The sequence below is a fragment of the Salmo salar genome, chromosome 03 (genome assembly GCF_965601325.2).
Source record: "Salmo salar chromosome 03, fSalSal1, whole genome shotgun sequence".
NCBI lineage: Eukaryota > Metazoa > Chordata > Actinopteri > Salmoniformes > Salmonidae > Salmo > Salmo salar.
Genome location: NC_138293.1, coordinates 23,995,793 through 24,012,180, shown reverse-complemented (window position 1 = coordinate 24,012,180; position 16,388 = coordinate 23,995,793). Strand labels below are relative to the sequence as shown.

Here is a 16,388-nt window from a genome sequence, read left to right as displayed (position 1 = left end):
GGCATTCATTCAATGCCATAGCTGGTCTCTTGGGGGACCACAACACAGACTCTTGGTAGCCTGTGGCCTGAGGTAATTGCTTGATACAGCCCACCTCTGTCTGGGTGCTCTAGATGTCCTTGTGTACACCCATCACTCTGGCTCCCTCTCCCAAATGTTGCAGCATCTGTGTTCTATGAACTCAACTTCCACCAGTCCAGGTTTCAAGGCAGCTAGCTGTCTTTACTAATGTCTCTCGTGCTGGGGACTGGTCTAGGGTTAGTGCTGCTGGCCCCGGACCACACATACCCCTGGAGGTAGCTGTTCCATCACTCACCTTCCCTCCTGTATCTCATCAATCTCCCCATCTCATATTCCGACCTGTACTTGTTAATATAAAAAACAAATGAAATAATGTCTCTCTCCCTCTCTCTCTCTGTTGTCCACAGAAGTGTCTGCTGAGAGGTCCCCCAGGAGGCGGAGTATCTCAGGCCTGGGGAGCTCAGAGAAGAACATATCCCTGGACGTACCCAACACTTCCCCCTTCAAAGTACCGGTGAGTTCTGTTGTTATGATTCGAAAATGTGTTTATTATCCAATGTACACCGATATCCAACAGAAACGTGTCTTTTGCTTTATTCCAACCCCTCCAAAAAACACACACACTAGACATTTTAAGTGTCTTGGTACAGTAATTGTTATGTTCGAAGCAATTAGCACACCATTCATGATTTGCTGTTGAAGTGGTTTCAATCCATACTTTATATTCCTTTGATATCTCCTCTTGTTTGAAGCACATGGACAGACAGCAGAGCCAAGTCTGCAGTTGGTTAGGCGTTATCTCCGTTGTTAAAACTCCCCAGAGCTCCAGTGATGGCCATGGGCTTTCAGCTGCTCAGTCAGTGTGTAAAACTCTCTTGTCTTCCTATCCCATCCTAATGGAGACTCCCAGGTCTGCGTCCCAAATGGCACCCTATTCCGAATATACTGCACTGCTTCTATGGGCCCTGGTCAAAAGTAGTGCACTATGTAGGGTATAGGGTGCCATTTGGGACGCAGAGCCAGTCAGCATTGATTGGAGCCATCATACACCAGGGGGTTCAACCTTGTTATACCACCATGTCTCATACTATACATCTACATTCTGATTCATGTCTTTCTGGTCTCCTCCTCAAAGTGAAGCAGTACTTGTCATTGTTGTGTTGGGCTAAGGAGGAGGGTTCATCCATAGAATTACCTATAGAACTATAGACAAGTCATTTCTATCATCTCTGTGGGTGTATCTAGACTAGTCTTGCCACAGATTCTCTTAGAATACATCAGCATTCTTCTAATTTTCAGAGGTACACTAGAAGTCTGTAACCATCTCAATAATATTTTTGTTAAGTAAATATGTAAGAGTGTTACGATGCGGTACGATATGTTACGATGCGGTATGTAGATCTTCGAAAACTTCTGCTTGCTAATCCGAGACGACGTGGGAGTGTGCCTCAAAGGACTGTGGAAACGCAGACGCACACTTCTGATGATATTTATAACCAGAAGAATTAGGCCATGGAATGCATCATTGAAACTCATCATTGAAACTCATCATTGAAACTCATACCTTTGGCTTCTTGTTATGGGTTTAGAACATTTTGTTATAGATAGATGAAGAAAAGCTTTGTCATGTGGAGAGTTCAGATGAAATCAGGTCCATGTAATCTTATTCATTATGATCTAAAAGGCAACACTGATCCTAGATCAGCACTCCTACGCTGAGACGCTTTATGAATACAGGCACTTCCAGCCCTCACTATGAAGTAGCCTAGCGTCTGTCTACTTGATGGAAACTAACATCCTCCAACCTCATGCTGTTTGTGGACCAAGTCAAAGTGAAGGCTGCTGTCCGGTGGTGCTGACACGACAGGCTTTATAAATGCAGGCACCCGGGGGAGCAGAGGGGAGAGGATTGTGCTGTTGTTGTCTCTGACTGAAAATGAGCTGTTTAAAGACACCTCCTCCACACTGCCAAGGTGAATGAGAATGTCGAAAAGCTGACAACGACTTCCTGTGCTCGTCCTCTCTGTGGACGTACAACGATCCCTTGTTCCCACTCTCCCCCTCTCTTTCTCCCCTTCTCTTTCTCCCCCTCTCTTTCTCCTTCTGTCTCTCTTTGTCTCTCTCTTTGTCTCTCTTTTTCTGTCTCTTTGTCTCTCTCTCTTTCTCTCTCTTTGTTTCTGTCTCGCGCTCTCTTGCTCTCTCTCGCTCTCTCTCGCTTCTCATCAAATCATGTACTGTATGTCATCGTCAGTCATTTTACACAGCATTTCAACACCTAATATAGTGGAGTGCACTTCATAGTGTTTATAGCCGCTTTGCTAATAAGTAACATGGCTTCCCTGTGCAGACTTGGCAGTACTCTCTCACCGTCATAGAGGTCATAATATGCACTCAGTGTCGCATTACCATATCCTATATCAACATCCAGGGTAAGCATTATACAGCAGTTGGAGTACAATAGATTTTCTTTTCCAAGATATACAATATCTGACTGCCTAATTCCTTCTGCTGTCAAGGTCACACAATGTCAAAATGAGTGACCCGTTTCCACTGCCTTGATATCCTGCTGATCTCTTCATGTATTTTTTTCAACCATTTAATTAAGTCATAAAATAACAGCAATTGCGTACTGTATATATCCTGATCATATTTTATTTGTTATCTCAACTGTTACTGTAAAATTAGCTAAAGGAAGTGATTGGGTGATAGATGACTAATACTGCGGTTAAATGTCCGTCTCAGCTCTGACTCAAGTCCCCTATCGGTTTCAATGTGTCTACTCTTTCTGACATCATACTATTCAGTCTGAATGGGGTTGTTTCACAACCCGCCAACACGCTGTTCAGTTTTCCCGTGTTTCACCGGAGCATGACAATGCATTGTGGTCAGCTGGTCATTGTGGTCAGCTGGTCACTCACACTAGCTGCTAATTCACAAAATGAGCGTACAAAAGTCTAAGACAGGAACAGTGTTGTACACAACGTCATTCTGTTCGTATGTAGGCTACACGTTACACAACATTTAGTTAAAAAGTTGTTTGAAATTGACCTGATATAGTATGACCTGTGTGACACATTAGCCACTCATTGCCACAGCACCTCTCCCAATGCAAACACAGACTAGTTGCAGCAACTGGTGCCCACAGTAGACACACAGCCAGACATAGTAACATGTTTGTCTCTGACTGTAGCAGTTCTCCTCAAGGTCATTTCTTCTGTTGTACCCTTAGGGGTTTTTCAGCAAACGACTGAAGGGATCTGTAAAACGGACCAAGAGTCAGACCAAACTGGACCGCAACACCAGCTTCAGACTGCCCTCCCTGAGACCTCCAGAAAATGACAGGTAAGCTATTCACTCACCTCCTTCCATATTTCACATGTTTCAATACCAAGGAACTGCATCTACAATTCACATTGCTTGTCTTAATTCTGGCTCTCTGGGAGTGGATTTAGGCATGAGGGACTGCTCCTGCTACTGATCATCATTTGGTCCTTCATTTTCACCACATCAAATATCCTCTTGGTCTTCCTTATGTGGTTCATTGCTGGTGGGTCATGGATGTCCTTTCATGATGATGTTAATAGAGGTGGCTAGTCAAAAGTAATGATAGAGGGAGTGATTCTCCTGTGGTGTGTGTTGTATTGTGGTGTGAATCACAAAGTGCAATTGCTACATTCATATGTAATACCCTGTCTGTTGCGTGGGGTTGGTTACCAAGGTGCTGGTTTATACAGTGTTTGTACAGCCTTTTAAGAAACCCACATCTTACATTATGTTCCCATCCATTATCAGTCCTGAGTGCTATTCTGAGAAATCTGTCTTTAATTCCAGGATTATATGCCTGGGAGATAATGGCATTACTGTAAGCCTGACTGCTTTTTTCCCCCTCACATACAGTCAGTATAATAGTAGAATTAGGCATTGTTGTATCCATGCATGTGAGACCCAGACCAAGACAGATGTAATCCTTTGTTTACAGTGTGCTACCCTCCCTTCCTTGTTGGTCTGAACAGTGGATAGCTAATGTTGATATGTTTGGGGTTCTCAACGCTCCAGTGAGTTTGCTGAACTGTATTGGTTTAGGGGGGGGGGGGGGGCTGCCTGCCCCTGCCTTCTTCCTTCCCCCTGCGGGGCCCTGCCTGGCGGGCTTCCTCGCTGCTCTGAGGAGGGGGGTCTCCCCCATGCTGGTCTCTCTGCTGCCTGGCGAGGGCCGAGTCACGCCGTGTTCATATGCAGCGCCATGCGCCAGGCAGAATATGCAGCGTCAGTACCATTACACAGATACTCACTCACTCACTCACTCACTCTCTGACTTTACTGTGCAGATTGTAGCCTACAGAGTTAGTGATGAACACAGGCTAGCGGCCATAGAGAACTACTGTATCTATCTTTATGCTAGTGGCTTAGCGGGTAGCTGGTAAGCTACATGCGTGGAGTACTGTCAGCTTTCCCATCTGTCACTGTGTGGCAGTACGCCCATGTGGGTGACGTCTGCCTGACCTGTGAGCCAGCGGAGTAGTGAAAGTGGACTTTAGAGGCTTTAGAGCCAGCAGGACTGGGGGATAATGGTCGGCGTGAGGATGAGCTGCAGCCTCTTTCTGCCATCGTTAACTAACGTCAGTGACTCCCAGTAAGGACCATACTACAGCATCAGCATGGCCGCCATGGCAACCAGCGCCACCTCGTCACTCCTCAGGAGGGCCAGGAATGCCCACCTGCCAAAGTCACTGCGCTTCAGGTAGGGCAGCATGATGGAAATAGAAGTCATTCTAGTTCTGTTGGCAGCATGTCTCCTCCTGGTTAGAGGATGCTGGGCCGAATGACCAATGCATTGTTTGCTTCATTTATAATCATCTGATTGGTAACAATCCTGTCTTTCGGTTTTATTTGATGTAGATGGGACATGTCTCCTCCGCTGTAAAATGTGATCTGTTAGTTCATCCAATACTAGACTGTTTTAGTTCCATCTGAACCGGCTTCATTTTAGAAATGAACTGCAGTTACGGCTTGCAATATCATGCCAGGTTGAACTGTACGTGATTCTGCTTGAAAGTACTATTAGTTCGATATCAGATGGCGTTTTGTTAATTCAAGGAGCTGCGGAGTGGTGGTGTGGTCAGAGCTAAGTACGTTCCTCTCCTTCCTCCCAGCGGACATATCAGGTTTCCATCCTAATGCAGTGGACATAGTGAGGGCTGGCGTTCAGAAAGGCAAACTGATTAGTTTTCAAAAGACTTTGAGGATGATGACAGCAGCTCATTTTAAAAAGATTAGACTCCCTGAGAGAACATACATTTTTTTGTTGTTGACTTTTTCACCACAAGTGCTCTGTGATGAATTTCAGTATGTAGGCTATCCACTTCTGTGCTGACAAAAACTCTGATTGTTCTCAACATAATGCATCTTTCTCTAAACAGTGTTATGAGACGGCTCAAAGCTTAATGGAAAACTATGACTCACAGGTACAGATGTAAATAAATACCCAGGTAATGAATCACATCAGTTTCATTTTTGTATACATCTGTGGAATCCTTGCTGGATTGAGAGGGCAGATCTGTTTCCGTACAAACCCTTAATCTGGTTTTACATAATTCAGTTGGCGAGGCATAAGCATGTTGAAGGCGGATGCCAAAAGATTACGGGGGCACATATGCACTCTGCAGCAGACTGAAGACACAGGCACGCACAATGGATGGATGTGTGCTAGTGAATAGTGAGGCGGCTACAGACTGAAAGAAGAGGACAGAGGAGTCGGCTTGCTCTCTCCTCTGTTGGCACTCGTATTACTTGTTCCAGTGGTAGGCATCAGAAAATGTTATCCCTTTATATATGGGGATCTAAAGCAATCATGCTTTGGAAAAATACTAATGTTGCACAGCTGAGACGTAGGGTGTGTTCCAAATGGGACCCTATTCCCTACATAGTGCACTACTTTTGACCAGAACCCTATGGGAAAGGGAATAATAGGGTGCCATTGGGAATGCAACCATAGTAGGTTTTGGTCATCTTCGTGCAAGTACTGTCCTCTAAGGAGATGAGTTGATAAGTAATGAGGAGTGGTATTGTGATGATGCTTGGCTGGTGAGGTAGGTAGGATGTTGTTTTATAGTTGTATGTAGGCCATGATGCTTTAAAGCAGACACGCGCCACATAATTAATGAAGACTCTTTGCCAGACCATTGTGGCCAATAGCAACATGGTATCAGGATAACAATTTAATTCTCCATATGCCTGAAAATACAAACTTAGAATCATTGCTACCTCATTGTGACAAATGACCGTCCTATAGGTAGAATAACACACACATCATGTTTAAAGGGCCTCTCAGAAGGACCTTGAATGTCTCTTCTTTTAACTGTTAGATGTGTCTACCCAAGTGGCCCTAAAAGAATGAGTAAGATTGGCCGCTCTTCCCGGAAAGTTTACCAGACAAAATCTTTTTTAAATTTTTATTACAATAATGCCTCCGGACTACTTCCTCCTGAAATGTCTCTCTGTCTTCGATAGCTCGTAAACACAATATTGCTTGTCTGGAATCTCTTACTCTCACTCACACTCGAGGGTGCCCTGTAATTCAGAATAAACCACTTCAACTGCTTTCAATTAATATCTAGTATTAACCACTGCTACTGCCTACTTTTGTAGTCATCTAAAAAATGAATGATTACCAACAACTGAAAGTGACAGATCAGAATCTAATTGCGATGATCTATCTATCCAAGTGATAATGCTTGTACATATATCCATCCCCTAGGGATGACAGTGAACAAAGTGGTCCTTGTCACTAAAGTGAATAAGATTTCTGGATCCCTGATTCTTAGAAGTCATCTGACATGTCAATTATGTAAGCCTACTGTTATTATATTACTATGTGGCTGTTATATATTATACATTTTGTGTTGTGCATTTTCAATAAGCGTGCATTACTTTGCTAGACATTCAGTCAGTGATTATCCTTTGACTAACGTTTCCCTTTCTTACCATTTGGCTATTATGTAAGGGTCTATTTTTGTGTTCGTATTAGGGCTGTGATACCAGTGTCGCTCTATTTTTTTTACATTGCAAAAATGAAAACACGAAGCAGACAACTCTTTGGTCCTTTAAAAACCTGCTGTGTGTAAAATATTGTTTGCTATAGCTTGGAAACTAAATAAATGTGACAAGATAATGACGTTTGTTTCCAACATTATGGCTGTTTTCCTAAAGAAGTGAAGTCCGTTTTGTTTCCTTGCCACTACACTAATGAGTATTGCGACACTGGTATCTTCCCGGCCCTAGTTATTATGTATTTTTTCAGTTATCATGCGGTGTTGCGTTTCGTAGTTGTTGCACTTTGAAGATGAATGATTTTCCAGTTGGAAAGCTAAACGACACCCATTGACTTCCATTCTCCTCCCCTACCTGTAGTGTTGTGCTCTGGTGGAAAGCCCAGGTAGTTTTGTCCGAGGTGTTTTGTGAGCACAGCAGCACCTCCCTCCATCATCCCATGCTGCTGCACTTGAGAGTCAAGTCTCCTTGTAGGGGCATTCCTATGGAAACAGGCTCAAGGGGGCCGGCAGATGGGCCAACCCAGGTCCTTGTTTACCACCTGTGAATCAAAGGAAAGGTAGTTGCAAAGGGAAGAGGGAAAGACATTGTATCTGCTGGTCCTCTTTCACTTTTTACAGTTTCATGGAAATAGAATGATGAGGAGTTGAGACTATGGTAAAGACAGTAGAACCAAGGATGGTGGACTTCAACTGAGAAGAGAACCATCCCAAAAGGAAAGGAATGGGATGAGATCCAGATAGAAAGATGCTCTGGGGATATTCCTTCAACTGGCTGTTCAATAGTTTTTGTAGGTATTACTGCTTCCTGGAATATTCTAGTGAGTGATTGCTGGAATAGTGTGTATTAAGCTTGAATGACAGTCTTACAGAAAGACAACAGCTGGTTGTGTTTTGGGATCACATGCGCAGTATCCATTTTTTAGGGTCCTCCAACTTGCGGCGTGTTGGTTTAAGAGCTTCCGAGTGGCCATTTCTTATCTGTGCCGTGTAAAGTACAACTTGTCAACGGAGGAGTCCAATGTCTTTTGACACATTTAGGGATTTAGCGCCACAGAGCAGGATTGTCTGCCGTGCTGTGAATGCTCTGAATGAAGAAGTCATGTTGTAAACTGTAACCAAATGCCATGTTTTTGTCTTCCAGATCCCGAGGGCTGCCTAAGTTAAAGGAGTCGTGTTCCGACGAGTCCCTGCTCAGTCCGGGAAGTGCAGTAGAAGCCCTGGACCTGGGAATGGAGGAAGATGTTTACGTCAAGCCTCTACACAGTAGCATACTGGGACAGGAGTTCTGCTTCGAGGTAACATCTTGTTTATCTACTTTGATAAAACTATTGTAAATATAATATTACTTGTTAATGAGTGCTCACTGCGCTTCAATACAAAGAAGCTTCCTGCTGCCTACCTGCCTCAATGGGCAGCATCCATGTGGATTGGGACAGAGCCATAGACTCCTAGGTGATGTAATGCATTAAAAAGCCTTTAGTTATGCTCATCATGCTACTGTCTCTGTCCTCTCCAGGTGACCTACTCAGGAGGAAGTAAGTGTTTCAGCTGCTCCTCAGCCTCAGAGAGAGACAAATGGATGGAGAACCTGAGGAGGACGGTCCAGCCAAACAAAGTGAGACCACAGGCTATGTCCCAAATGGCACCCTTTTCCCTATATAGTGCACTACTTTTGACCAGGGTCCATCTGGTCAAAAGTAGTGCACTATATAGGGTATAGGGTACAATTTCAGATGCAGAAAGATTGATGCCCTCTACATTTTCTTAATGCTACAGTGACCTCCTCTTTTTCACTTTGTTTTTTAGTTTCATTTTCTTACCAATGTCAGTTTAGTTGTAACTGTGTTAAGGATCAATGTTCCCCCCCTCATTGGGATTCAATACTCATTCGATGTCTTCCCAGGACAACTGCCGACGAGCAGAGAACGTCCTCCGGCTATGGATCATCGAGGCCAAGGACCTGCCTCCAAAGAAGAAGTATTTCTGTGAACTCTGCCTGGATGACATTCTATATGCCCGCACCACCAGCAAGACCCGGGCTGACTGCCTGTTCTGGGGGGAACACTTTGAGTTCTACAGCCTGCCGTCTGTCCGTAGCATCACCGTGCACATCTACAAGGACGTGGACAAGAAGAAGAAGAAAGACAAGAACAACTACGTGGGCCTGGTCAACATCCCCATTGGGGGGGTGACTGGGAGGCAGTTTGTGGAGAAGTGGTACCCTGTCAGCACCCCCACCACCAGCAAGGGCAAAGGAGGAGGGCCGTCGATCCGGATCAAGTCCCGCTTCCAGACCATCTCCATCCTGCCCATGGAGCAGTATAAGGAGTTTGCAGAGTTCATCACTAACAACTACACCATGCTGTGTTCTGTTCTGGAGCCGGTGATCAGTGTGAAGAACAAGGAGGAGATGGCCTGTACCCTTGTTCATATCTTACAGAGCACCGGACGGGCCAAGGTAATTCCTATACTTTAGAAACTTCATCTCTGCTCTGAACAGACTACTTCTCCATCGTCTCCCGCTGTGCCTCCCTCCCTATACTGGCTATAACTTAATCAGGGTATCCCATTCAGTTGTATCCATCTATTTGCCTACATTAATATTAGCACCTCTAGGACATTAAGTACCCTACTGCAGTGTTTCCTTCTCTGCAGACATTGCAATCTCAGTCAAAGTTTGCTCTCCTCCTCCTCCCCAGGACTTCCTGACAGACCTGGTGATGTCAGAGGTGGACCGGTGTGCAGACCACGATGTCCTGATATTCAGAGAGAACACGCTGGCCACCAAGGCCATAGAGGAGTTCCTCAAACTGGTGGGACAGAAGTACCTGCATGACGCACTAGGTGAGAGGGGAGGGTTAATTATAGAAGAGACCGTAGAAAGTGGAGACCTCCCAAATGTAAACATTACAACTTGCAGTTCTGAGGACAGCGTCACATTTGGTAGCAAAGAGCGCTGCAACTGCGGTAGACCGGTTTTCAAACTGTTCCATGTTCTTTGTCCATGGCGTATTACTGTTCCTCAACCCAGTCTGTGTTTTCTCCTGGGTACTGTAGGAGAGTTTATCAAAGCACTGTACGAGTCAGATGAGATCTGTGAGGTGGACCCGGGGAAGTGTTCTGCCAGTGAGCTCCCTGAGCATCAGAGCAACCTGAAGATGTGCTGCGAGCTGGCCTTCTGCAAGATCATCAACTCCTACTGGTGAGATCAGCCTCTCAGCACTCTGGCCTTGAAGTCACATATTGCCAAAGGGCCTTGGTTTGCCTCCACTTAGGGAAAGTCAAAAGTTCCAACTCCTTGTAAATGTGACTAAAGAAGAATATCTGCAAACATTGATTGCTCCAATGTTTTTGTACTTGCTTAGTCTTGTTGTTCTTAAAGAGATTGTCATAGAGTTGGGTGGTACATCTGGCTTGGCTTCAATATAGTGAGGATGTAAAGTGCATGCTGCCACCCGGTGGTTATTTTTGGTGGGGTATGTGTCTTTTTGTGATGACTGAGGCAGTTTGTGATCTCAGTTTGTCTTAGTGAAATTCCTCTCATCCGATCTCCTTGCGTCCTTCTCAACCATATTCGAGGAGAGGGTCCCCTCAGACCTTCTTCTCCAATGCATTTTGACAAGGTGGTGAGGGGAGAGGATGAATTGAGAAGGAGCCTGACTCTCTCCTCTGCCTCCTCAGTGTGTTCCCGCGGGAGTTGAAGGAGGTGTTTGCAGCATGGAAGCAGCAGTGTCTGTCCCGAGGGAACCAGGATATCAGCAAGCGCCTCATCAGCGCCTCCTTGTTCCTCCGCTTCCTCTGTCCCGCCATCATGTCACCCTCGCTCTTTAACCTCATGCAGGAGTACCCCGATGACCGCACCTCCCGTACCCTCACCCTCATCGCCAAGGTCATTCAGAACCTGGCTAACTTTGCCAAGTAGGTTTACCTGTTTACTGGTAGCATGGCAGATTACATATCACGGCTGTCTTAAATGACACCCTAATTGTTGGTTGTGTGCCCACCCTGGACTACATTTCTCTGAACTAATTTCATCACTTTTACAAGTTCACAAGATGCCAATCCTAGTTAAGTAGAAAGCATGTTAAACAAATGTTGGTTGTCTGTGTCCCAAGGTTTGGCAACAAAGAGGAGTACATGGCATTTATGAATGACTTCCTGGAGCATGAGTGGGCAGGTATGATGCGTTTCCTCACAGAGATCTCCAACCCAGAGACCATCTCCAACACACCGGGATTTGAAGGTTACATCGACCTTGGACGGGAGCTGTCGGTCCTCCACTCACTTCTGTGGGACGTGGTGTCCCAGCTGGACAAGGTAAGTAAGCCCTTGGAGTGGGCAGCAGTGATACAGTACCAGTCAAAGGTTTGGACACACCTACTCATTCAAGGGTTTTTCTTTATTTTTACTATGTTCTACATTGTAGAATAATAGTGAAGACATCAAAACTATGAAATAACACATATGGAATCACATAGTAACCAAAAAAGTGTTAAACAAATCAAAATATATTTGAGATTCTTCAAAGTAGCCACCCTTTGCCTTGATGACAGCTTTGCACACTCTTGGCATTCTCTCAAACAGCTTCATGAGGAATGCTTTTCCAACACTCTTGAAGCAGTTCCCACATATGCTGAGCACTTGTTGGCTGCTTTTCCTTCAGTCTGCGGTCCAACTAATCCCAAACCATCTCAATTAGGTTGAGGTCGGGTGATTGTGGAGGCCAGGTCATCTGATGCAGCACTCCATCACTCTCCTTCTTAGTCAAATGCCCTTACACAACCTGGATGTGTGTTGGGTCATTGTCCTGTTGAAAAACAAATGATAGTCCTACTAAGCGCAAACCATATGGGATGGCGTATCCCTGCAGAATGCTGTGGTAGCCATGCTGGTTAAGTGTGCCTTGAATTCTAAATAAATCACAGACAGTGTCACCAGCGAAGCACCATCACACCACCACCTCCGTGGGAGGAGTTGCAATCTACTGTAGAGATAGCCTGCAAAGTTCTGTCATACTTATCAGGTCTATGCCCAAACAGTTCGAGCTTCTAATTAAAAAAATGAATCTCTCCAGAAACAAGTCTCTCACTGTTGCCGCCTGTTATAGACTCCCCTCAGCTCCCAGCTGTGCCCTGGACACCATATGTTAATTTATTTCCCCCCCCATCTATCTTCAGAGTTCGTTCTGTTAGGTGACCTAAACTGGGATATGCTTAACACCCCGGCAGTCCTACAATCTAAGCTAGATGCCCTGAATCTCACATAGATGATCAAGGAACCCACCAGGTACAACCCTAAATCCGTAAACATGGGCACCCTCATAGATATTACCCTGACCAACTTGCCCTCCAAATACACCTCAGCTGTTTTCAATCAGGATCTCAGCGATCACTGCCTCATTGCCTGCATCCGCTATGGCTCTGCGGTCAAACGACCACCCCTCATCACTGTCAAACGCTCCCAAAAACACTTCAGCGAGCAGGCCTTTCTAATCGACCTGGCCCGGGTATCCTGGAAGGATATTGACCTCATCCCGTCAGTAGAGGATGCCTGGTCATTCTTTAAAAGTAATTTCCTCACCATCTTAAATAAGCATGCCCCTTTCAAAAAATGTAGAACTAAGAACAGATATAGCCCTTGGTTCACTCCATACCTGACTGCCCTCGACCAGCACAAAAACATCCTGTGGCGGACTGCACTAGCAACGAATAATCCCCGCGATGTGCAACTTTTCAGGGAAGTCAGGAACCAATACACGCAGTCAGGAAAGCAAAGGCTAGCTTTTTCAAACAGAAATTTTGAAACTCCAAAAGGTTTTGGGACACGGTAAAGTCAATGGAGAATAAGAGCTCCTCCTCCCAGCTGCCCACTGCACTGAGGCTAGGAAACACTGTCACCACCGATAAATCCACGATAATCGAGAATTTCAATAAGTATTTCTCTATGGCTGGCCATGCTTTCCTCCTGGCTACCCCGGCCAACAGCTCCGCACCCCCCACAGCTACTTGCCCAAGCCTCCGAAGCTTCTCCCTCACCCAAATCCAGATAGCAGATGTTCTGAAAGAGCTGACTGGACCTGTACAAATCAGCTGGGCTAGACAATTTGGACCCTCTCTTTCTAAAATTATCCGCCGCCATTATTGCAGCCCCTATTACCAGTCTGTTCACCCTCTCTTTCGTATCATCCGAGATCCCTAAAGACTGGAAAGCTGCCGTGGTCATCCCCGTCTTCAAAGGGGGTGACACTCTAGACCCAAACTGTTACAGACCTGTATCCATCCTGCCCTGCCTTTCTAAAGTATTCAAAAGCCAAGTTAATTAACAGATCACTGACCATTTCGAATCCCACTGTACCTTCTTCGCTGTGCAATCTGGTTTCTGAGCTGGTCACGGGTGCACCTCAGCCACGCTCAAGGTATTGAACGATATCATAACCACCATCGATAAAAGACAGTACTGTGCAGCCGTCTTCATCGACCAGGCCAAGGCTTTCGACTCTGTCAATCGCCGTATTCTTATCGGCAGACTCAACAGCCTTGGTTTCTCAAATGACTGCCTCGCCTGGTTCACCAACTACTTCTCAGACAGAGTTCAGTGTGTCAAATCGGAGGACCTGTTGTGTGGATCTCTGGCAGTCTCTATGGCGGTACCACAGGGTTCAATTCTCGGGCCGACTCTTTTCTCTGTATATATCAACGATGTTGCTCTTTCTGCGGGTGATTCCCTGATCCACCTCTACGCAGACGACACCATGTTGTATACATCTGGCCCTTCTTTGGACACTGTGTTAACTAACCTCCAAACGAGCTTCAATGCCATACAACACTCCTTCCGTGGCCTCCAACTGCTCTTAAATGCTAGTAAAACTAAATGCATGCTTTTCAACCGATCGCTGCCCGCACCCGCCCGCCCGACTAGCATCACTACTCTGGACGGTTCTGACTTAGAATATGTGGACAACTACAAATACCTAGGTGTCTGGTTAGATTGTAAACTTTCCTTCCAGACTCATATTAAACATCTCCAATCCAAAATTAAATCTAGAATCGGCTTCCTATTTCGCAACAAAGCCTCCTTCACTCACGCCGCCAAACATTTCCTCGTAAAACTGACTATCCTACCGAGCCTCGACTTCGGCGATGTTATTTACAAAATAGCCTCCAACACTCTACTCAGAAAACTGGATGCAGTCCATCACAGTGCCATCCATTTTGTCACCAAAGCCCTATATACCACCCACCACTGCGAACTGTATGCTCTCGTCGGCTGGCCCTCGCTATATATTCGTCGTCAGACCCACTGGCTCCAGGTCATCTATAAGTCTTTGCTAGGTAAAGCTCCGCCTTATCTCAGCTCACTGGTCACGATAACAACACCAACCCGTAGCACGCGCTCCAGCAGGTATATCTCACTGGTCATCCCCAAAGCCAACACCTCCTTTGGCCGCCATTCCTTCCAGTTCTCTGCTGCCATGACTGGAACGAATTGCAAAAACCGCTGAAGTTGAAGACGTATATCTCGCTCACTAACTTTAAACATCAGCTATCTGAGCAGCTAACTGATCGCTGTAGCTGTACATAGCCCATCTGTAAATATCCCATGCAATCTACCTACCTCATCCCCATATTGGTTTTATTTACTTTTTTGCTCTTTTGCACACCAGAATTTCTACTTGCACATCATCATCTGCACATCTTATCAGTCCAGTGTTAATTTGCTAAATGGTAATTATTTCGTCACTATGGCCTATTTATTGCCTTACCTCCTTATGCCATTTGCACACTGTGTGTGTGTGTATATATATATATATATATATATATATATTTATATATATATATATACTGCTCAAAAAAATAAAGGGAACACTTAAACAACACAATGTAACTCCAAGTCAATCACACTTCTGTGAAATCAAACTGTCCACTTAGGAAGCAACACTGATTGACAATACATTTCACATGCTGTTGTGCAAATGGAATAGACAACAGGTGGAAATTATAGGCAATTAGCAAGACACCCCCAATAAAGGAGTGGTTCTCTCCTCAGTTCCTATGCTTCCTGGCTGATGTTTTGGTCACTTTTGAATGCTGGTGGTGCTTTCACTCTAGTGGTAGCATGAGACGGAGTCTACAACCCACACAAGTGGCTCAGGTAGTGCAGCTCATCCAGGATGGCACATCAATGCGAGCTGTGGCAAGAAGGTTTGCTGTGTCTGTCAGCGTAGTGTCCAGAGCATGGAGACGCTACCAGGAGACAGGCCAGTACATCAGGAGACGTGAAGGAGGCCGTAGGAGGGCAACAACCCAGCAGCAGGACCGCTACCTCCGCCTTCGTGCAAGGAGGAGCAGGAGGAGCACTGCCAGAGCCCTGCAAAATGACCTCCAGCAGGCCACAAATGTGCATGTGTCTGCTCAAACGGTCAGAAACAGACTCCATGAGGGTGGTATGAGGGCCCGACGTCCACAGGTGGGGGTTGTGCTTACAGCCCAACACCGTGCAGGACGTTTGGCATTTGCCAGAGAACACCAAGATTGGCAAATTCGCCACTGGCGCCCTGTGCTCTTCACAGATGAAAGCAGGTTCACACTGAGCACATGTGACAGAGTCTGGAGACGCCGTGGAGAACGTTCTGCTGCCTGCAACATCCTCCAGCATGACCGGTTTGGCGGTGGGTCAGTCATGGTGTGGGGTGGCATTTCTTTGGGGGGCCGCACAGCCCTCCATGTGCTCGCCAGAGGTAGCCTGACTGCCATTAGGTACCGAGATGAGATCCTCAGACCCCTTGTGAGACCATATGCTGGTGCGGTTGGCCCTGGGTTCCTCCTAATGCAAGACAATGCTAGACCTGATGCTATGGACTGGCCCGCCCGTTCCCCAGACCTGAATCCAATTGAGCACATCTGGGACATCATGTCTCGCTACATCCACCAACGCCAAATTGCACCACAGACTGTCCAGGAGTTGGCGGATGCTTTAGTCCAGGTCTGGGAGGAGATCCCTCAGGAGACCATCCGCCACCTCATCAGGAGCATGCCCAGGCGTTGTTGGGAGGTCATACAGGCACGTGGAGGCCACACACACTACTGAGCCTCATTTTGACTTGTTTTAAGGACATTACATCAAAGTTGGATCAGTCTGTAGTGTGGTTTTCCACTTTAATTTTGAGTGTGACTCCAAATCCAGACCTCCATGGGTTGATAAATTGGATTTCCATTGATTATTTTTGTGTGATTTTGTTGTCAGCACATTCAACTATGTAAAGAAAAAAGTATTTAATAAGATTATTTCATTCATTCAGATCTAGGATGTGTTATTTTA

At 45.7% G+C, this 16,388-nt stretch overlaps 1 protein-coding gene across 8 annotated transcripts in view; it reads left to right on the top strand.

Annotated features, from left to right (window-relative positions):
• The window catches only part of LOC106599426 (ras GTPase-activating protein nGAP), a 111,434-nt gene that overhangs the window by 75,534 nt on the left and 19,512 nt on the right, over positions 1-16,388 (top strand). For all 8 annotated transcript variants that reach the window (XM_014190657.3, XM_014190659.3, XM_014190658.3 and 5 more), the window contains 9 exons: positions 429-535; positions 3,251-3,363; positions 8,212-8,365; positions 8,587-8,685; positions 8,974-9,528; positions 9,770-9,914; positions 10,128-10,272; positions 10,752-10,988; positions 11,186-11,387. In XM_014190657.3, coding sequence (XP_014046132.1) covers positions 429-535; positions 3,251-3,363; positions 8,212-8,365; positions 8,587-8,685; positions 8,974-9,528; positions 9,770-9,914; positions 10,128-10,272; positions 10,752-10,988; positions 11,186-11,387 — 1,757 coding nt within the window. The remainder of the gene's footprint in view (positions 1-428; positions 536-3,250; positions 3,364-8,211; positions 8,366-8,586; positions 8,686-8,973; positions 9,529-9,769; positions 9,915-10,127; positions 10,273-10,751; positions 10,989-11,185; positions 11,388-16,388) is intronic.